We start from the raw sequence: 23389 nt of genomic DNA on the forward strand, positions 1-23389 counted from the left end.
TCTCCCCCAGGCATTGGAGTCAATCTCTTGATGCAAGTGAACCTGAAAGAAGACAAATCCCCAGCATGTCATTCTCTGGAATGTCGCAAAGCATTTGAAATGTGTTTAGCATTGGGATTCGAAGTGTCACAATAATGCTCCCCTATTCTAGTGTGACCCAAAATATAATATACACAACAAAACGAGTCCCACAATTAATGTACTGTTTAATTTTAAAGCTTTCTTCTGAGCTAAAGGAGCTAAATGTCCTAACAGGGGCATTCAGATGACAATACCTACATATTTTTAAATTACATGGGAAACTGACAGGGTAGGACAACCAGGCAGGTTGGCATTTCTGTGACATAAATAGGCTTGGGGACGGAAGGGAGCCCAAAGTGGGGGCCCTCCGACTGGAGAAACGACAGCCTATCCCCAGTATTTTATGAAGACCTGTATCCGAATAGAGAATGGGCAATTTCCTTTTGATTATGTCCACCATCTGTTTGTACTCCTTAGAGAAATTAGTAACAAAGGTGGCTTTACCATTATTGTCAGTTCTCCCTTCTCCCATATGTTTTTTCTCTGTTTTTACTTCCTAATGCCTGGTGTCCAATGAAAAGTATTGTCTTGAGATACTTCACTCTGCTTATCTCTCATTGTACCTGAATATTCTTTCCATACGAGCCTGGCAGTGATGTTATCACATTCTTTTTTAAAGGCAGTGTCTGAAGAGCAATTCCTCCGGGCACAAGATAATTCCCCCATAGGGATGGTGCTGATGGTATGCACAGGGGGATAGATATTCTGGAGCAGCCAACTGCCTTCCCCAAACTGTTGCCACAAGGTATGATACCTTTATGCCTATAGCCTAAGCATGGTAAATATAATAAGATATGAAATAACCTGCACACCTTAACATTAAACTTAAGTGTAGAGAGTAAACTCCAACCAGCTGCATGTTCTTAGACCTGTTGACAGCTTACACATCTGCTCAGCAACAAGTAATGGCCCTTGAAAGAGCTAAAGGAGAATCTCCAGCACAACAAAATGTGGGAGCAGGCACTACAGATGGGTTTATCAGAACATGTTTGCCACACACAGATATTTTCAACTTGAATAGAGGTAGACTATTACCAATACAATAGATCATTTGATGGTGTTGGTGGTATTTGGTCATTGCATTGATCCTAAGCTTGTTGAGAGTCAAAGTGAACTACATAATTCTGTGTATATGGCCAGCATAAATATGGTTGCGCTTGGATAGCCTCTTATCAAGGATGAGGCTTTCTTCATAAGCTCAAAGGAGTCACTGTCACTTCTATGAACTTTTTCATGAATTAGCCAATGGGTTTGAGAGGTGTAGGCACAGTGGCAGTTCTCTATATAAACAAAGTGTTTCCCACACCCGCCATAAAAAAGCAGACTTGTGGGGGTGTCATTATTGCGTATTTCCTTACGTTGGAAACTGCAGTGCGTTTTCCCAAATGCGGAAATGCATAGCACTATGCAGTGTGGCTGTGATTTCAGAAAAAGGTTCAGGGACCATTTTCTTGCATTTCCCGCTGGTACAGTGCCTTGAAAAAGTATTTATACCTCTTGAATTTTTTCACATAATTGTGAAGTGGAAGGAAAATGATAAATGGTTTTCAAAGTTTTTTACAAATAAATAACTGAAAAGTGTGTCATGCCTTTGTATTCCGCCCCCTTTACTCTGATACCCCTAACTAAAATCTAGTGGAACCAATTGCCTTCAGAAGTCACCTAATTAGTAAATATAGTTTTATTCCTATTACAAGGAATGTAATAATAGAAAAAAAGCATGACAGGATGAGATCTGGGGTCAAAAAGACCTCAGATCTCATATTTACACTAAAATGCAATTAAAATAAAATAAAATAAAAGATTTTTTTCATTTGAAAAATAAAAAATGTCCCTTTAAGAGCTATGGGCGGAGGTGACTTTTTGATGTAGCTTCCGCCCTGCAATGGTATCTTCCCCTCACTTGTCTCTATACCCAGGAAGGAGAAGGCTCCAATCACCTCTGCTGCTGCCAACGGCTCCGGTAAGCGGCGGGGAGGGGCCCTCTCCCACCACCAATAAAAGTGATCACGGGGTGAATCCACTCCAGACCACCTGCTGAAGAAGAGGATATCAGGGTTATAGCAGCTTGCTGCTGCCATAACAAAGATATCCCTCTTCAAAAATAGGACGTATATCGGTGTGCGGTGGTTCCAGAAGTGGTTAAAGCAGGGTTAGGTTATTAAAAAAAATCCCAAGCTTTGAACATCTCACGAAGCACTATTCAATCCATCATTCAAAAATGGAAAGAGTATGGCACAACAGCAAACCTACCAAGACATGGCCGTCCACCTAAACTGACAGGCCGGGCAAGGAGAGCATTAATCAGAGAAGCAGCCAAGATGCCCATGGTAACTCTGGAGGAGCTGTAAAGATCAGGTGGGAGACCATCTATTAGTCCTGCATTCCACAAATCTGGCCTTTATTGAAGAGTGGCAAGGAGAAAGCCATTGTTGAAAGAAAGCCATAAGAAACCCCATTTGCAGTTTGCGAGAAGCCATGAGGGGGACACAGCAAACATGTGGAAGAAGGTGCTCTTGTCAGATGAGACCAAAATTTAACTTTTTGGCCTAAAAGCAAAACGTGTGTGGCAGAAAACTAACACTGCATTACCCTGAACACATCATAGTCAAATACAGGGTAATCTAAGCCCTTGTACACACAGTCGGACATTCCGGCAACCAAATCCGTCAGATTTCGTCCGACAGATTTTGTCCGAAACTGTTGCATACACACAGTCGGACAAAGTTGTCAGAAAATCTGATCGTACTTAACGTGATGACGTTATTTCGTTAGGACGGGACTACGTTCAGGCTAGTAGCCAATAGCTTTGGTCTAGGAATTTGATCTGAGCATGCGTGACACTTTGTCCATTTGGAATTCTCTACACATGATTGGACAAAGTCCGATCGGATCATGTTGTTGGAAAATGTTATAGCCCAGCTGGAAAACTTGGTCCGTCGGATACTCCGACGGAAACAGTCCGATGGAGCCCACACACTGTCGGATTATCCGACAACGCTGTCCTATCGGACACTGTCCATCGGAATGTCCGACCATGTGTACAAGGGCTTAGAAGAAAACCAGTTAGAACCTGCAAAAGACTTGGGACTGGAGCAGAGGTTCACGCTCCAGCAGGACAATGACCCTAAACATATAGCCAGAGCTACAATGGAATATTTTAAATCAATGCATATTCATGTGTTAGAATAGCCCAGTCAAAGTCCAAGACTTGAAAATAGCTGTTCACAGACACTCTCCATCCAATCTGACAGAACTTGAGCTATTTTAAAAAGAAGAATGGGCAAAAATTTTACTCTCTATATGTGCAAAGCTGGTAGAAACATACCCAAAAAGACTTACAGTTGTAATTGCAGCGAAAGGTGATTCTACAAAGTATTGGGAGGGCTGAATACAAATGCACATCAAACTTTTCAGATATTTATTTGTAAAAAAAATTAAAACCATTTAACATTTTCCTTCCACTTTACAATTATGTGCCACTTTGTGCTGGTATATCACATAAAATCCCAATAAAATGGATTTACATTTTTGGTTGTAACATGACAAAATGTGGAAAAATCCAAGGGGTGTGAATACTTTTTCAACACACTGTACAGCAGTCCATTCAAATAAATGGGCTGCTGTGGCCATGCAATCATGGCTGCAGGGAAACTGTAATAGTGTGAACCTGCTCTTAGGACTGGGGGATTGTAAACATGGAGGTTTATAGAAGGGGTTATACTCAGAGCTGTTCTATTTGTGTCCCATCCACCTTTAGGCAAGAGTATAATTTAGATGTTCAAGAATTCCTATGTCCTTCAATAGATGATAGAGAAAAACATTTATTGACAATTGCATTCAACAAAGATATGTTTGTTCCTCATTTGTCAAAATATCTGAAAAACACCCATCTGTGTTATCTTACAGCAAGCAATGAAAGTTAGGTTAGCACTGAAAAATGTGAGAATATGTGTGATGAACCGCGCTTATTGTAGGTAAATACCTTAATTGAAATACTAAACAGTGCAAATAAAACAGTACAATCAAAAATGTGCAGCCGCCGGATTCACTCCATTGGTAAATACTCAATACATTGGTGAGAAATTTGCAAAAACGGTGGTCATACGTATGTCATGAACTCAGTAAATCACAAATCATTAGTGCCCAAAGTGAAATGAATTCAAGTCGCAAAAAAAGTCATCCAAAATTTCAGGTAAGAAGGTGCCTAATCCAATGTTTAGGTGACTGTAAAAATCCTCCACCACACCAAGCAAACAGCCTACTCACCAGATGGAGATGATCCCTATTACAGAGATTATAAGAACCTTTTGTTTGAAATATAAGAATGGATCTGGAAATCTGTCTCAGCAGGTCCGATGATGTCTCCAATCAAGCATTCAAAATAGAGATGGTTACACACATCCAGGTTGGACATAACAATAAGGAACAATCTCCCATGGTGAAGTATATCGTGAAAAAAGAAGGATTTATTCAATAAAAATGGCTCCAAAAGTCGTAAAACATGCAGTAAGGTTTAAAAGACAAGCAAGTGGATGTGTGGACGTCATTTGTGCTCCACCTGTGTTTTTTTTATAAACACTTTCCTACTGCGTGGATAGGGAACAATCATTATAAATACTGAAAAATGAGAGCTGGAAAATGTGGTTGCTGTTGCACAGTGCAGGCAGTCCTTATTCAGAGGAAGATGAATAAGTACCCAAAGAGAAAAGTTAAAGTGGTTGTAGGTAAGGTATGATATTTTTTTCCTTAATACATATCCTGTATATTTCTGTATGTAACACCCCCTCACCCTCCTTATACTTACCTGAGTACCTTCTCAAACTAGCTCTGTGTCTGTCTGCAGCAGCAAAGGTCTCTTTCTCTCTCCTCACAGCCATTGGCTCCCACTGCTGTCAATTAAATCCTTTGAGGAGGCGTGGCGGTGGGACCAAGACATGCTGTGTGTGTTTATAGACACACACACACACAGCCTGGCTCAGGCGTGAGCCCACACGTGCCCCCCCCCCATAGCTATGGAGGCCCAAACAGAAGAAGTAGAGCCAAGAGTGTAGCCGGGGACCCCAGAGGAGAAGGTTGTATTGTGTTGCACAGAGCAGGTAAGTGGATAAGTACAACATGTTTATTGTTTTAGAATTTTATTTACGTTTTACTTTTTTTTCTATACACTAAGAGCTGGTTCACACAGGGGCGACTTGTCAGGCAACTTAGCCGCCTGACAAGTTACGTCCCATTCTGTACAATGGAACCGTTCCAATAGAAGCGACAAAAGTCGATCCGACTTAGAAAAAGGTTCCTGTATTACTTTTGGGGCGACTTCAGGCGACTTGCATTGACTCCTATACAGAAGTCATTTTGCAAGCCGCCTCTGAAGTCGGATGCAGGTCGCCTGAGGCAGTCGCGCTGCCTCAGTGTGAAGCGACCCTTATATAGCACGAACATACGGGACGTGATCAATGCTAACAGCTTTCTTACTACTCTTATTGGATCCTCTCATGGTAGCTCGCAAAAATGTGTTTATTTTTTAGATTACTTTTTTTCTGTTTCTGACCTATCCAGCTAAGACATGCTGAGTAGAAAAGACTGAAGATGGGTCCCAGTTCTTTAATCCAGTCACATGTGCCTGACTGTGTTAGATCCTTAAAGTGGACCTTCAGTCATTTTTTTCTTGTTTCCATCCATTAAATCTTCTGCCTTTTTTGTTTTAACTTTGGATAGTAAAATATATATTTTTTCTGCCAGTAAATACATTATATAACCCACTTCCTGTGTCTGGAAAAAAAGCCTAGGCTTATGACATCATGCACAGCTCCCTCTCTCACTCTTGTGAGAGTTTGCCAGGAAGGGAGGGGGGATGTGTCATAAAAGGGCCAATGAGAGCTGCAGAGCTGGAGGTGTGCCTGTGTGTCTGTGTAAATCCAGGAAGTGAACAGGCAGTAGCTTCAGCTGCCCACAGTTAAAATGGATAAAATTGATGCAGCCAGACTCAGTGGAGGGAGATTTCTGCAGCATATTAGGCAAGTGCAGAATCACACTAAAATAATGTGGTTGGAGGGAAGCTTCAGAATGGCAAAGATGTTTTGTTATTACAAATTATGTGAGCAGGCTGCAGTTTCTCTTTAACAATTAAAAGAGAAATTTTGATTGAAAAAGAGGATTTTCAAATTTCATAAGTGATATGTGGTCATATATGACCAGGCTAACCACCACCTACAAAAATAATTGTGCTCTGCTTTCTTTATAAATGTACATTTTTTTTTTTTTTTTATTGTTTTGCCATGACATGACCACTGTAAGGCCATACCATAATTGTTCTTCTGAAATCACATTACTGGCCTTAGTAATAATGTCCAACTGAAGAACAGTGGGGTTGATTTAGTAAAACCGGAGAGTGCAAAATCCTATGCATGGTAGTTAATCAGCTTCTAACTTCAGCTTGTTTAATAAAGCTTTGACAAAAAAAAGGAAGCTGATTGGTTTCTATGAAGAGCTGCACCAGATTTTACACTCTCAAATTTTAGTAAATCAACCCCAGTCTTTCTGTCTAAACAGCCAATGAGTGTATGCTTCACATATTCTAGCCCAGTGATGACGAACCTTGGCACCCCAGATGTTTTGAAACTACATTTCCCATGATGCTCATGCACTCTGCAGTGTAGTTGAGCATCATGGGAAATATAGTTCCAAAACATCTGGAGTGCCAAGGTTCACCATCACTGTTCTAGCCTATTTTAGTAGCAAGCAAGAGAAAGGCTAGTTGGTTGCTAGGATGAAATTACAAAATAGAAATTGCACTTCAGTCAGATGTCATACATAAGGCTGATGGATTATATTATTGCAGAAAGATTAAAGGGCATAGGCATTAGCAGATTTCTTATTTAACTCAAAAAACTCAAAATTATAAAAAATGAAAAACATGGTATTTTCTATAAAGTTAATATTGTTTTAAATGGAATGTTACAATACTTTTTCCCTTGCTGGAAAAACACATAGGATTTTTTTCAGCACTCGGTACCTCACAGCATAGTAAAAGTACAATTGTAAAGAATATTTAATTCTGGCACATCTGTTATCAAATACGTTTGGTAATTCAGTAGTAGGCGCTAAAAAAAAAAAACAAAAAAAAAAAAAATACATGAAATTAAACAAAAAAAATAAAAAATTCCTCAACACTATGAAATTAAAGGACAGGAATGTGACCGGATATCATTTTGTTTGGACACAGCTTCATCCAGGTCTATCAGATTTCCATTGATGGCCACGTCCATACAACCAATGTAGAAGGCGGAGACAGGTGTAGCGGTAAGCGGGATATCTGATGATAAGAGCAAAAATAGTATTATTAACCTCCTAGTAGGTAATGAAGTTAAATATAATCAAACCCTACATTTGCACATTTGCACCTGGATTTAATGAAATTTAGTAGAATGTGGTTGTAATTCCGGACTAAACTCCCAAAATGAAAAATTGCTATTAGGTAGAGTTTTGGGTAGAAAAGTCATGCCAAGTTTTCTGCTAGAAAGCTTTTCTTCTGTGTGTACTCTGTACTTTGCATGCACAGTGCAGTATACATGCCCGTCTCATTTCTGGCAACTGTCAGGCCGCATACACACGGGCGGACTGTTCGCCCAACTTTGTCCGCTGAACAGTGTTTCAGCGGACAGTCCGCTCGTGTGTGGGCTTCAGCGGACAGTTTCAGCGGACAGTCTGACGAACAAAGTTTTTCGGAATTTCCGTAAGACAGTCCGCTGAAACTTGGTTTTGTCCGCTGAAACTTGGTTTGAGCGGACAGTCCGCCCGTGTGTAGGCTTGTTCGTCAAACTAAGTTCCGCGCATGCTCAGAAAGGATTTACATGGCCGAAGATTGCATTGCAGTGTATAGGACGTCGTTTTTCTAGTCCCGTCGTAAGTGCCGTTCATGTCATCGCGCACGGTTTCAGCGGACTGTTCGTTCATCGTGTGTGGTCAAGTCCGCTCATGCTAATTTTGAGCGGACTGTTTGTCAAACTGTTTGACGAACAAGGTTGGGCGAACAGTCCGCCCGTGTGTACGCGGCCTCAGATGCAAGGAATGGAACTGTTTTCCCGGTACAATGTAAATCCTATTTACATGTGTGGGAGTTAGATCATAAGCAGCTACCCAATAGACAAAAGATGTGGTGGGTAAGATGACAACAGGGGACAGAGTATTGACTGTGAGCTTGGACAAAGACACTGTCATAGGTAAGTGTGCTGTGTGTGTTCACAGTATGCCAAAACCCCTGTAGACTTTAGCTCTGCTTTAAACTTGAGCTCTAAGCACATGTAAATATGCAGTTAAGAGCCCATTCACACAGGGGCAACACGACTTGTAGGCGACTTGAGTCAGGCAACTTGGACACGACTTGAGTTAAGATCACAGCGCGACTTGGGACGACTTCAAAACGACTTGTGATGACTTCAAGCCCGACTTGGGACGACTTACAAGTCGCCCCAGGCCAGGCGACTTTTGCCGAGGCCAAGCAGAGAATGAGCTCAAGGGGGAACTCCACGGCAAATTTCTGAAAAAAATTTGGCGTGGGTTCCCCCTCCGAGAGCATACCAGGCCCTTAGGTCTGGTATGGACTCCAAGGGGAACCCCCTACGCCGAAAAAACGGCGTGGGGGTCCCCCCCAGATCCACACCAGACCCTTATCCGAGCACGCTACCCGGCCGGCCAGGAAAGGGGGTGGGGACGAGCGGGCGCCCCCCCCCTCCTGAGCCGTACCAGGCCGCGTGCCCTCAACATGGGGGGGGTGCCTTGGGGGAGGGGGGCGTGCAGCCCCCCCACCCCAAAGCACCTTGTCCCCATGTCGATGAGGACAAGGGCCTCTTCCCGACAACCCTGGCCGTTGGTTGTCGGGGTCTGCGGGCGGGGGGCTTATCGGAATCCGGGAGCCCCCTTTAATAAGGGGGCCCCCGGATACCGGCCCCCCACCCTATGTGAATGAGTATGGGGTACAATGTACCCCTACCCATTCACCTGTGGAAAAAAAGTACAAAAAAAAAACACAACACAGGGAAAAAATATTTTATTGCACAGCTCCGGGGGTCTTCCGTCTTCGGGGGTCTTCTCGCCGGACTCCTCCGCTATCTTCTTGTAGCTCTTTTGCTAGCGGAGGAGTCCGGCTTTCTTCCTCCCCGCCGCCGGCCTCTTCTCCCGACTTCGGGGGTCTTGTCCCCCTCTTCGGTTCTTCTGCCGGGCCACCGCGCCTTCTTATAGCTCTTTTGCAGGCGGTGGCCCGGTCTTCTGTCGCCGCCGCCGCCTTCCGTTCTTCTTCTTCTTCTTCTCCAGGAGATGTTGACACGACGCTCTCTCCGGCCACAATGCCAGGGACGCGCTCCGCTGCCACTTATATAGGGACAATGGGGCGGTGTCACATGGGTTGATGTCACATGGGTTGGTCACATGGGTTGATGTCACATGGTAAGGGGGCGGGGTCACCATGTGACATCAACCCATGTGACCAACCCATGTGACATCAACCCATGTGACACCGCCCCATTGTCCCTATATAAGTGGCAGCGGAGCGCGTCCCTGGCATTGTGGCCGGAGAGAGCGTTGTGTCAACATCTCCTGGAGAAGAAGAAGAAGAAGAAGAAGAAGAAGAAGAAGAACGGAAAGCGGCGGCGACAGAAGACCGGGCCACCGCCTGCAAAAGAGCTATAAGAAGGCGCGGTGGCCCGGCAGAAGAACCGAAGAGGGGGACAAGACCCCCGAAGTCGGGAGAAGAGGCCGGCGGCGGGGAGGAAGAAAGCCGGACTCCTCCGCTAGCAAAAGAGCTACAAGAAGATAGCGGAGGAGTCCGGCGAGAAGACCCCCGAAGACGGAAGACCCCCGGAGCTGTGCAATAAAATATTTTTTCCCTGTGTTGTGTTTTTTTTTTGTACTTTTTTTCCACAGGTGAATGGGTAGGGGTACATTGTACCCCATACTCATTCACATAGGGTGGGGGGGCCGGTATCCGGGGGCCCCCTTATTAAAGGGGGCTCCCGGATTCCGATAAGCCCCCCGCCCGCAGACCCCGACAACCAACGGCCAGGGTTGTCGGGAAGAGGCCCTTGTCCTCATCGACATGGGGACAAGGTGCTTTGGGGTGGGGGGGCCGCACGCCCCCCCTCCCCCAAGGCACCCCCCCCATGTTGAGGGCACGCGGCCTGGTACGGCTCAGGAGGGGGGGGGCCGCCCGCTCGTCCCCACCCCCTTTCCTGGCCGGGTAGCGTGCTCGGATAAGGGTCTGGTGTGGATCTGGGGGGGACCCCCACGCCGTTTTTTCGGCGTAGGGGGTTCCCCTTGGAATCCATACCAGACCTAAGGGCCTGGTATGCTCTCGGAGGGGGAACCCACGCCAATTTTTTTTTCAGAAATTTGCCGTGGAGTTCCCCCTTCAGAGCTAATAATTCTGTCAAAGTCGCCTCCGTATAGACGGAGATCCGACTTGGAGGCGATCTCCATTGAAATCAATGGGTACCGGTCGCCTACAAGTCGGATAGAAGTAGTACAGGAACCTTTTCTGAAGTCGGAGCGACTTCAGTAGTGTGCATTAAGACGGCTCTCATTCACTTACATTGCTTTTTAAATGTTGTCCGACCTGAGGCGACCTGAGGCGACTTGGGGCGACCTGAAGTCGGATCAGGAGTTGCCCCTGTGTGAATGGGCTCTCAAGGATCAGTCTGCCTTTTAAAAAAATAATAAATGCACATATATTTGCAAGACATTAAATGCACAATTATTTTTTATTTTTTGCAAGTCAGCCCACAAACCATTGCAGCCATGATCACTGGATCATGGTGCAATGCCAAGCTCCTGCAGACTCTTTATCCAGCTCTATGTCTACATCAAGGTATTGACTTTCAGTTGCTGAACTAGAGGAAGTGTCCGTGGACTATTTATAACCTCATCGAGAACTACGAATACATCTGCAGCTGTGGAAGACAGTTTATTCATTCACAGAACTCTGCCTGCACAGCTGCTGGTTCTCCACAGCTACCGCCAACAGTGATAGGGAGAAGAACCTCTGCATGCTGCCATGGGGGTCACATGGTGAGCCTGTAAAGATGGGCTTTTGTTTGCTTCCGAAAGGTATTGCATTTCTATACAAGTCTATGAGAATTCAAACCTTCTTACCGCAGATCAAATGCAGGTCTGAAAGAGATCAACTGCAGATCAAATGCATCTGTCAATTAATTTTGAATGATCTCAGCAGTGACTCAACAAAAGTCCAAAGCTCATTGACACAGGCTCTAACAGGTAGGTTCCTGTATTTTCCAAGACTTTAATGGTACTTTTAAACTCAAAGGGAAATTTGCACTTTACAAACGTAGAGGACCTCTGCTTTAGACCCTATGCATAGGAACTGAGAGGATCCCACAAATACATTGAAGGACCTCAAAACACTGCTGCTTACATTTGCTTAATTGAATGATTTGTAAAAGTGTTGCATCACGACAATCAAGTAGACCTAAACCTGTGACAGCAAATGACAGTTGGCAAATAAAGGCTTGAATTCAGTTTGCTGCTATGCAACAATACAGATACAGGCAAAATGTTTTAGCAAATTAGGTTCAAGCAATCCCATGAAATAGTCATCTTAAGTGCTTCTTTTTTAATTTTGGAGGGATTAGGTTAGACTGTAAGGTAGAGTTTATTCCCTGACAGTTTAATGGCAGGGAATTGCTAAGCATTACCCCATTTTAACTTGACAGCCAGGGCTCTGCTATGAACTGAACTTTCTGTTTACCTTTTATGACATATTGTTATATATTTAAAGTTGTAACTCATTCAAACACACAGGGCAATTTTAGATTTACCTAACAAAATACCCAAAGGAAACCACTGAAATATAAGTGTAAAATAGAAATCCTATGCAGACAGTGTTCTTGTGAGACTGGCAACTAAGCTCAGGACCCCAGCTCTGTGAAGCCATGGCACTAACCACTCATTTTCCCAAGTATAACCACTCATTTTGCTAAGCAAAATACCTTTGGTGGCTATTGATATCATATTGCTGGTACATGCCAGAAAATTCCAGGATGCTCATTTAACTGCAATGCTCTACCCTGCCCTCTCTTCCTCTTCTCAAAGGGACTCGGGCAGCTGCAGAAGCGTTTGGCTCCTTCTTCTGTCAATCAAATGCTGTGAGGAGGAAGTGAGGGGTGGGGCCAAGCCCTGGTGTGTTTGTCTACGAAGCGTGACTCCATAGACAGACACAACTCGGGAGCAAGCATGCACTGTGTGACCCCATAGCAAGCATGTTATTAAGGCACACAGAGAGGAGGAGGAGCCAGGAGCGCCAGTGGAAGACCCCAGAAGAGGAGGATCAGGGCTACTCTGTGCAAAACCATTGCACAGAGTAGGTAAGTATGACAAGTTTGTTATTTTAATTTAAAAAAAATCTAGACTTTACCGCCACTTTTAACCTCCCTGGCGGTATGATTCAGTCTGGAATTAGGTGCTGAAAGCGGTACAATTATTTTGCATGGAAATCTGGCTTTTATTTTGTAGTCCTGTAATTCTTCGGAATAACACTCTTAAATCTCTTCAAACCAGAGTCTAGCAGACATCCCGGGTATGATAAAGTTTATAATATGATAAAGAATAATAAAAATTATTCAATAATGTAATCAAATCCTAAAACACTGAAAAAGGGACACTTTTTGGTTGCTATGGACAATCTCCAAATTCCAGGCAGAAAAAACAGTATTTATAATATAAAAGTGCATGCAGGGCACTGCACAGACCACTAGGGACAAAGGGGGTGTGTATTTTGTAATACAGTACTGTAATCTGTAAGATTACAGTGCTGTGTGTGTTTTGTGTCTTTTTACTTTTTTGAATTTGCCGCCGTTCTCCACTCCCGTGTGCCGTAACGTCGCAGGGAACGGAGCTCAGCGGCATTCGGGCACTGTGAATCGAGCAGAGGACAGCTCGATCACACAGCGCGGGGGACATCGCTGGATCCAGGGGACAAGGTAAGTAAGTCTCCCTGCGTCCTACCCTGCATCCAGTGATGCGATCCCGAGTCTGGCTCGGGGTTACCGTTCCTGCTAGAAAATTCCCAACCCGAGCCAGACTCGGGATTACTGCTAGGGAGGTTAATCTGCACTACTTCAGGTCCAGCCAAAGGCAACAGAGGGAGGGATAGATTTTTAAACACTTTTTCATTTTCTTCTGCTCAGACATTTTCCTTTTACTCAAGACATGGTGTCAAGAAAAATAAGTACCTGGAATTCCTCCTAAATATGTATCCACGTGTCCTTTCATTGCCTGATCCAAAACTGACAACTGCGTTTTCATTTCTTCTTTGTTCGCATAGTGGATTTCAGTGTAGGAATCAGATGTGATATCCAGAGTTGACTTTGTAGCTGTTAGTCCTACGAAGAGGTTTTTGTCTGTACATATCCTTTTTGTTGACAGTCGTGCCACTGTGATGCCTTTAATACTGACAATGATGTCCTTAAAAAAAAAGCGTTAAACAAAGTCTATTAAGGCTTACATTTAACTCATTCATTATCATTCTATCCAGTGTTTAGGGCGTGGAGCAGTCAGTAGCATTGATAATCCTACATGTAGAAAATGCAAATACACAGCATGCTTTTTCATGTTTCTATAGCAGTGAACTAGAAAACTTCTAGGGTAAAGTACAAAAGTTTGATTTACTGTGAAAAATAGGGTGTACATTAAACTTGACCAATTCTCTCTACATGATATGTGTTTTGTACTAGCACAACCTGTTATTAAAATCCTTATAATCAAATATGAATAAAACCTTGCTCCAGATTTATTTGTGGGAAAATGAACAACACTCTATAGGAATAATAGTTCCCCAAAATACACTCACTGATTTCTGTGTAAAGCAGGCCAAACAATAGTAGAAGTTTGATTAACATGCTTTAAGATTGCTTATTTCATTTTCTAATCATTAGTGGGGTCAAAATGACACTCACTTTTGACCGCAGTGACAAAAAAAATATTCAAAGGATCAGGATGGAAAATATTTCTATAACAAACACATTTCTAACAGTGTATATGATATTTGTTTGGAAAAGTCCATTCATTTCAAAATCAAATGATAAAAGCTCATTACATTTTGAAGTAATTTTGAATGACATTCAAGTCAAGTAATCGAATGTACTGAGAATCTTCATACAAATGCTCACAAAAAATCTTCCTGTGAACATTGGTTTGAAATTCTATTCGTCTATGGCCAAGTTTTTTGCATCTTTTCTTGGTTATGTGTGGGTATTCCTACAAAAGGAATTAATAACTACAGTATATACAGTAGTTACAGTTCGGACTCTTTTTGACCGTCAATGTCAAATGTCAAGTTGCTGAAAATTCTAAAGTTGGATTCACACCTTTTCATGCACATTTTAATGCATTGTTAAGTGCATTGTCATTGATCACACTTTAAAGTTTGTAAAGTCAAAAAAGAGTTTGTATGGATAAGGGACTGCACTATTAAGTTTATGTACACTTGAAGCTCAATTGAAGTTTCAGTGTAAATAAGCTAAATACATTCATCTTTGTTCTTTACCCAGGCATGCACAGTCTGTCTCTTTTGCAGCTCAGCGCTCTGCAACACTGAAAAAGTGTGTATTGTACGTGCGTTGGTAGGGAACTACGCCAATTGCTGAGTTGTGAGATTCCAGGGCCACGTATCCCACGTTCAGTCCGTCCTGCCATCTGCAGGATGGAGAGAGTGATGGTCCAGAAAAAGACTCATCACCCTCTCCATCACTGATCCATCACTGATCACCATCACTGATAATTTTAGAACTAGTTTGGCTAAAAAAGAATTATAGTTTCTTCCTAAATATCAAGACCACAAGAGGTGACTGGATATGTCCAAAGGTGAAAGCAAAAACCTATTTAATCTATTGAATTGCAACAGCAGTAATAATTATAATAACTATTTAAAAAATCTGTAGACATACTTGCACAATGTCAGATGACTGATCTTCAATAGCTACTGCCAACGGCACAGTGTCTTCTTTAACTAGCGCAAACATTACACCAGTGCCAGTAGATGAGCGAATCTCCAGAGTAATATTCACTATCCAATCTTCTTCAATTGATGTGCTGTCAGCTATAAGGAACAATGACAAATTATATCTTTAATGAGGCAAAGCCACAATATAATTTTATAAACAAATGCATTATGCACAATGACTTACTGTAGTTGAGTTTGAAGTGTGCCAGTCCTCCTCCGGGGTAGTAGGAGCCCTCCTCCACATCCACCAGGCAATGCTTACTCTGCTTTCCTTGAATAAATTCCTTTACACCCAGCGCTCCTTGATTCATCAGGTTCCATCCACGGATACAACCATCCAGTCGGGGGTTAATCTACAGTGAGATTTTTTTTTATAAACATGGGAGGAGGAGGAGGGTTTAAATTACGTTCCATAATTTAAATTCAGTCCATTTTTTTCTGATTGAGAGCATAACTCAAACCCTTTGTTCTAACCCTTTCCCACTTCACTGAAAATGTGTTTATTTTTTCTTTGTCTATGGGGAGATCGTCCATCACTTCTGTCAAGAGCAATACAATTCTGAGAAAAGGATCTAAGCTTTTCATTATCTAAAACAATAGAAAAAAATGGCTGGAGTTGGGCTTTAACCTACTAACGGGGAAAAAAAAAAGTGAAGTGGCCTCCAATTTGTCATAGGGCAGACATTCCCCTGAGCCCAACCCTAATGCAATGTGGGCTGGGCTCTCTGTGTGAAAGAGAAGGGAGGGGGTTCCTATCCCAAGGGTTTCCATTTAGGATAAGCATGTCTCTTATCTAAGGAAGAAAGTAGTGGTCAGTCTAGACTTTCTAATCTGCCCAATCCGAGTCCTCCTAACAAGGCTTGGTTGGGGTCATCTTGCTTACCCCACACACATGAGGCAATCATCTATTTCAACTGGAATCAGGTGACTTTTATCCCATTCTGTCATTTCATTCCTTTGGACAGCTTTAGCAGTAATGTAGTTTTAGATGGTAGGGTGGTTGTTATATTTTTCTTACTTATATGATTATGGGTAATGTAGCAATATGTCAACAAAGGAAAGACATAGTATTAATTTTTTTCATTGCTATGCTCTTTTGTAAACATAGGTGTAAATCTTATGTCAAAATAATCAGTAGATCCAGAGCTGTTGAAGTTTGATATGTCGCATATCTCAATTGTTCCTGTAAAAGTCAAACTTGACCTTTCTTTCTCCCTTCCTATTGGTGACTTTTACAGGAAAAAATGAAATTTGTATATAATGTCCCCTTCCCCTGTATCTCTAGCTCTACAAATCATTTTGACATGCAGATAACTTCTGCTTGGGTTATTTTTCATTATTTTCTGAGTTGTTTATTAGTATTATTTGTACTATTGAAGTAGCCCTATATCAAGCTACTGTGTTGAAGTAGCACTTGGAAGATCCAGACGCTGCCCTTCATACACCTTTACATCCCTTTTTGGGTGTACAACGGCAGCAGTGCAGGAGCCTATATAATCTGCATTAAATTTCATTGATGTTTGCTCTTGTTCCCGTAATGACACTGTTTGAGGGTGAGGCATGTTGGGAGGGGCTTAACTTGTGACATCAGTGTTTTCACCGTTTGGTCATTGTCAAGTTTTGGCAGTTTTACACTATGTTTGGGCTTTGCTCCCTTCCATGAGTGTGGATGTGGCCTGATCTGACGAGCTGATCCTAGAAATAACACTGGAACCAGAAGTTGGTGTCCTGCTTTTGCAATTGATGAATGTCTGAAGGTCTGTTAATGACATGCCTGGCTGATCTCTGTGGTGGGGATCTTTCATATTTGGTAAGAGGCCAACCTTCTTTGCAGTGAAGGGCATGAGTGTCTTGGTCATCTCTTCAAGATACATTCATGGAGTCGGTGAATAGTTGAATGTTTTCACTCATTCCTGGACTTTACTGTTTTTTGGAAGATTTGCACATCACTGATGTTTTTCACTTAGTTGTGGACTTTTATTTGTGTGGATGTGCACTCATTGTATGTGTATATATAGACGTTGCATGGAGTGCAGCAGCCCACATCTCTTGATATTCTCCCTGCGCAGTGCTCCAATCAGCAAAGTTCAAGATCTGGCAAGTAGCACTGTTGATTGGAGCACTACACGGGTGGGGGCGACGACTGCTGGAGATCCAGAATTCTGCACTCTATGTGAGAGCGGTGGTCTGACTCTCCTGCATGCTGCTGGTACAAGGCAGCTTGGAATAGGGCTACAGCTAAAGGACAAGAAAAATAAAATTAAAATAATTTAAAAAGACCTACACCCGTTGCTTTTTTTTTTATCCAGCCTGAACACGTTTGTCTAATAACAAATGAGGGCTCAATTGGGTGTTAATATTTTGAGAGAAAGTAATATGTACATAGAGAGCAAAGTAGAATGATCAGAGCTAAAACAAACATAAAAAGCTGCCACTGGCACTGATATGGGTGACTAGGCACCTAATTATGGGTTTCTGCATCTCCTCTGCTGTTTACTTTTGTTCTTTCCTCAATAAAGGAAATTAAATGTATCACAATGATTGCACTGTGAATAAACATTCCATGAAATCACCGGTTTAATGAGATTTTCTATTTTCCGTGGCAATCCCGCTATGTAGACTTTGGTTTCCAAAATACCATTCACAGGTTTAAACAGATATTTGGGATTATTGATGTTCATAACAGCTTCTTTTGCAATCTTCACACTTATACTGTTTTCCAGCTCTTCCACTGACACCTACAAGATGAATGAACACACATTTTTGTTTACTGTGTAGCTGTTTATTTTTACAATGTTTGAACAAGAGGTGATCTATGAAGGAAGGAGGCAGAGATAAATTATAATAAGCATGGTGCTTGCAAATGTACTCTACATACTCTAAAAATGAACTGTGGTTTACATAGAATTTAACTCATTGTCTAGTTTACATGCCATAGCCACAATGTTCAGACGCCCATACTGAACAATTAGGAATTATCTGTCATTTGTCAAACAGCAATTAAATTTATATTAAACCCTCCGTTTTTTTTAAAAGAGAAGTATGGTCAAAGCTTTTTCGGACATACTTTTCTTATAGGTCACTGGAGTGCACTTAGCTCCTGTGATCCAGAATCAGTTGATAGTGGATAGCGGACATCACAGACCTGCCCCCAGGGACCCACCCAGATGCCTGATCAGCAACTGGCTGAGAGACTGAGCCACCTGCTCCCACCCCTTCTCCAGCTTGGAGCTCCAGTGAACTCTGGAAGGACAGAGCAGGGAGTGGTGACTGTCAGTCACCGCTCTCTGCTCAGCTGACTAAGAACTGACAGGTCATGTGATCGGTCTAAGGCTTAGAGTTGACAGGGAACAGCTGCAGCATCAGACCGATGCTGCAGAAGAGAGATGAGTACAGACATACCCCACTTTTAAGTACACAATGGGGTTTATTTACTAAAGCTGGAAAGTGCAAAATCAGGCTCACCTCTGCATAGAAACCAATGATCTTCCAGGTTTTATTACCAAAACTTAACTGAACAAGCTGGGGTTAGAAGCTCATTGGTTTCTATGGAGAAGTGAGCCTGATTTTGCACTTTCCAGGTTTAGTAAATAAACCCCATTGTGTACTTAAAAGTGGGGTATGCCTGTAAAGTTGTCTGTTTTTAAAGGCTAGCCATACATTATACAATATTCTTGTACAATTTTCCTTTAGATTTACCAAAAAACATATAATATGAGGTCAAACCTAGCACTTTCAATCTGTATGCAATCAGGCAGGCCCTTATACTATATAGTTCTCTTTATAATGTATACCAGCTTTTGATACCCATATTTCTCCTTCAAGCACTTTCAGCAGCTGATTTAATCACTTACTGAGTATGCAGCTTATTTATCTATTAATCTTTCCCTATATTCCAATTTAAGCAGGTGTCATGACTGCTGCCCCAGGTTTCCTTTTTTTTTAGGGTGCCTTCTTTTTCTTACAGAATTCTATGCAGTCACCCTTGCACGCAGGGACTAAAATTGTGTCTCCCTACACTGTGTGCATAAAAAGGAACACACAACCCCATAGCTTAGGGTGGCAAGGGACTCCCCTGCGTTTCCCTCCTCCTTCCCTAACAGACTGAACCAGACTGTCTACTGTTAATACTTTACTGTGACCAGACTAGAATTTAAAGGAAGCAGCGCCCCCGCCCCCACCCCCCGGAGCCAACAGCATAGAAATTATAAACTGCAAGTTCTGTGATAAGATAACAAATAGTTTACTAATTTTCCCAATGTGTTAAAGCAGAGTTCCACCCAAAAATGGAAATTTCCGCTTTAAAGGAGGTGACCACCTGACATGCCACATTTGGCATGTCATTTTTGGGGGGGGGGGGGGGAGCAGATACCCTCTTTTTAGAGGGTCCCAGCTCCCACTTCCTCCCCCCTTCCTCTCTGCAATCATTTGGGACACATCACAGGTCCCAGATGATTGCCCGCCAGTCACAGGGCGCGGCGTGGTGCATGCACAGTGGATTCCCACAGTTACAATGCCGGCGCCGCAGTGAGGAGGGGGAGACGAGCAGGGCTTCATTCCCCTGCATCGCTGGACCCTGGGACAGGTAAGTGTCCAATTATTAAAAGTCCGTAGCTGCTGTATTTGTATGCTGCTGACTTTTATTTATTTATTTTTTTAAGCAGAACTCCGCTTTAAGTTTAAAAAGCTAGGGCTTTAATACTACTTTAGTTCAACTTCAGGCACAACAACTTTCTTTTAGACAGTTTTGCCTACCCATGCAGCCTGACCTTATCAGTTTTCTTTCCTGTGATAAAGAATTAAATCACTTATAGGCTCCCCCTGTATTTCCAGACTCACTGCTGACCCCATCCAGCCATGTGCGCTTCCCCATTACCGCTTGCAAAATCATTCAAAAACCCAGACTGTGAACTAAACCGACTGATTTAATGGTTTCCCAAAACTGATACATTCATGGCATGTTGTCATGGCAGATGATAACTGTCAAGGGTTTACGTTCTCAAATGAAGTGTTAAAGAGGAACTGCAGTCTGCTCACATAATTTGTAATAAAAACATCTTTACCATTCTGAAGCTTTCTTCCAACCAGTTTGCATATTATTTTATATATACTGTGATTCTGTACTTGCCAAATATGCTGCAAAAATCTCCCTGCATTGAGTCTGTCTACATCTATTTTAACTGTGAGCAGCTGAAGTTGCTGCCTGTTCACTTCCTGGATTTACACAGACACAAAGAGGCACACCTCCAGCCCTGCAGCTCTCATTGACCCTCTTATGACTCCTCCCCCCTCCCTTCCTGGCAAACTCTCACGAGAGTGAGAGAGATCTGTGCATGATGTCATAAGCCTAGGCTAATGACCAGACAAGAAACAGGAAGGGGGGCTGTATAAGGCATTTACTGGCAAAAAAAAAAAGTGTTACTATCCAACGTTAAAACAACAAGGGCAGAAGATTTAATAGCTGGAAAGTTGAAAAAATGAAAAAAGGTCTGCTTTAAGTCATCAAATGGCTGGTTCCTAACTGATCACATGTGCACCACCAGAGAAACGTCAGATCAAATGGGGACTAAGATAGAAGTTTCCTTGTCTGTAAAGGATAGGAGGGTTTACTACCACTTTCACTTTACTTTGCTATTCAGCATTAACTAGCCCAATATACCTTTTGATTTGTAATTACAGATCAGCCTTGCTTATTTTACAGTTATGAAATATAAGCGCTGGGCAAGTAATAACACAACTGGGAAGGCAGTGCTGGCACACACCCATGGAAGCAATCCAATCAGGGAGCTTCGTGTACCACTGATATTATCAGATGGCAAGTTTAAAAAAGAAACCTCACTTCTATTTTTATTATTTTGTTATATTTTCTGGGGCACAAAGTACACATAGTACTTTGCTCCATCTTCCTATGTACTGTCTAATGCTGCGTACACACGACCATACTTTCCATGAGAATAAACTCTGGACGGTATTTCTGACGGAGTTTCCGATGGAGTTCTGACTGAACGGACTTGCCTACACACGATCACACCAAAGTCCGTTCATATCGAATGTGATGACATACAACGGGACTAGAAAATGAAGTTCAATAGCCAGTAGCCAATAGCTGCCCTTGCGTCGTATTTGGTCCATCGGACCAGCATACAGACGAACGGTTTTCCCAATAGAAATTGATTTAGTCAAAAAGATTTAAAACAAAAAATGTTCTATTTCTAGGTCTGTCAGACTTTTTGAAAAAGTCAGCTTAAGCCCACACACAATCGGAATATCCAATGAAATGATTCCGTCAGACCTTTGCTGCCGGAAAGTCCGGTCGTGTGTACGCAGCATAAGGCATAGCTGGGTCCGCTGGCTGACTGAAAGAAAACAAAGAGAAGGATTCCTCCATCTACACAAGCAAGGTGGATGGAGGAATTCTCCCAACTGTGCTATTGTATTCTGGCAGTGGGGACTCCTCCGCTGGCAGAATACCCGATCAATGCTACAGCTGAATGATTAGCTGCAGCCATTGATTGAAGGAAAATCTGCCATCATTCCCATTCAAGAGAAGCTAAACATTATACCGACTTTTGTCAAGTGGGAATGACCATAGAGTTCAATCCATTTATGGCCAGCTTAAGGCTAGCTGTAAGTTTTGACAGTTCACCCCTCCCACTGTTACCAGCATGACAAACACAGGACTATGATATAGATGTGTCGTGCATTGAAACACAAACCAATATGTAGGAGGCCATAATGAAGACGATCCTTGGGTTCTGTGGGTTTATGTGACCCCATGCCACACAAATCAAAATAGATAGATAGATAGATAGATAGATAGATAGATAGATAGATAGATAGATAGATAGATAGATAGATAAATTATTTCAACTAAAGAAGAGCTTCCAAAAGAAATATTGTAAGATAAAAATAAGGAATGTAGAATTTTTACCTATAAAACTGTAATCCTTTGGAAAAGTAAATAGTGCAATTTTAAAAATCGGAAATTTTTTTAAAAACATGACACTCACTATATGCCAGTCTCCGTTATTGATTGACTTGCCACCAGTTGTAACTTTTGTCCATAGGTCATTCTTGAACTGAATTTCAATTTTTCCATCACGTAGAGCGAGTAGAAACCATGATGTGGCGTCAGCTGACTCTGCATAGAGAATCACTCCTTCTCCATCATAGGTTCGGAAATCAAATTCTGCTGAAAACCTTTGTGGGAAATAAATGCCATAATGTTAATTTAAGGTGGAACTTTACTCATAACAACTTGATAAAAAAATAATGTTCTTTGGCAAGGAAGATACATTCCACATTCATAATTATACTGCCAAAATTAGTGTTTGCTGTAAATTACCTCAAGCATTGCTCCTATTTCTTCTTGCTGGAGGCTGCCATTTTGCTGAAGCCCAGAGTCGCTGAGCAGCAGTAAATCTTTAGGCTGTCAACAGATTAACCTCTAGTGGCTCTGATTTTCAAAACAGTGCCAAAAAATTCAAAGCAACTGAGCATGCATAGAACAGGGTGAGGCAGTGTATTACTGGATTTCAACCTCTTGGCGCAGAGCGCACGCAAATATGAGGCCTCTTGGCAGACGGACCTTGGCGCTGAGCAGCCACACATTTGCATGTAATAGCGCCAACAGTGCTGTGCCAAAAGTTCAATTTTAAGCTCCTCATGAGCCTAGCAGGCCAACCATTTCTTCTCCTTGTTGATTGCAGAAGGCCAATGTTGATGAACAATTCTGATAGAAAAAGATGTTTGGCATTTTCCATGCAGGTCATTCAGAATTCAATAACTGCCAGTTTGAAAGCTGGCAACAGCACATACACTGGGCAATGATTGGAAGAAAAGGTTGAAAATAATATTTCTGTGTAAATTGTATGGGCAACCTTTTTAATCTGCACACATTCTCCAGATAATTAATGTGATATCTACAGTACTTCTCACTTCCTTAAGACTCCATTCACACTATGACATTTCGTTTTGCAGGCTGAATCACAGCGATTCTGCACGCGATTCGGAAACACCACAAATCGTGGGACACCCTTGCGATCCCCATGGCACCCAAATTGCAGTGCAATTTTACCATGATTGTCACCTGGCAAATTGAAGTAAAATCATGCAAATAGAATCGCAGGACGCCTGTCACCCAAAAGACAGCGATTTGTGTGTCATTCAAAGTAACAAGGATCGTAACTGGATAAAAATCCTAATAAAATAAATTGTGATAACAGTGACTGCAATTCCTCACTGTATACAACAAATTGATAAAAAAAATCTATATTTCAGTCCACAATCTATTGCCTT

At 42.3% G+C, this 23389-nt stretch overlaps 1 protein-coding gene across 1 annotated transcript in view; it reads right to left on the minus strand.

Annotated features, from left to right (window-relative positions):
- Positions 1–4532: 4532 nt before the first annotated feature.
- The window catches only part of PROS1 (protein S), a 125582-nt gene continuing 106725 nt past the window's right edge, over positions 4533–23389 (minus strand). Inside the window, exons 10-15 of the mRNA XM_077480168.1 lie at positions 22102–22291; positions 17665–17829; positions 15276–15444; positions 15036–15187; positions 13323–13554; positions 4533–7396 (exon numbers count right to left, since the gene is read on the minus strand). Coding sequence (XP_077336294.1) covers positions 7254–7396; positions 13323–13554; positions 15036–15187; positions 15276–15444; positions 17665–17829; positions 22102–22291 — 1051 coding nt within the window. The 3' untranslated portion in view covers positions 4533–7253. The remainder of the gene's footprint in view (positions 7397–13322; positions 13555–15035; positions 15188–15275; positions 15445–17664; positions 17830–22101; positions 22292–23389) is intronic.

Source organism: Lithobates pipiens, unplaced genomic scaffold (genome assembly GCF_037356315.1).
Source record: "Lithobates pipiens isolate NorthernLeopardFrog02 unplaced genomic scaffold, aLitPip1_a1.2 Scaffold_16, whole genome shotgun sequence".
NCBI lineage: Eukaryota > Metazoa > Chordata > Amphibia > Anura > Ranidae > Lithobates > Lithobates pipiens.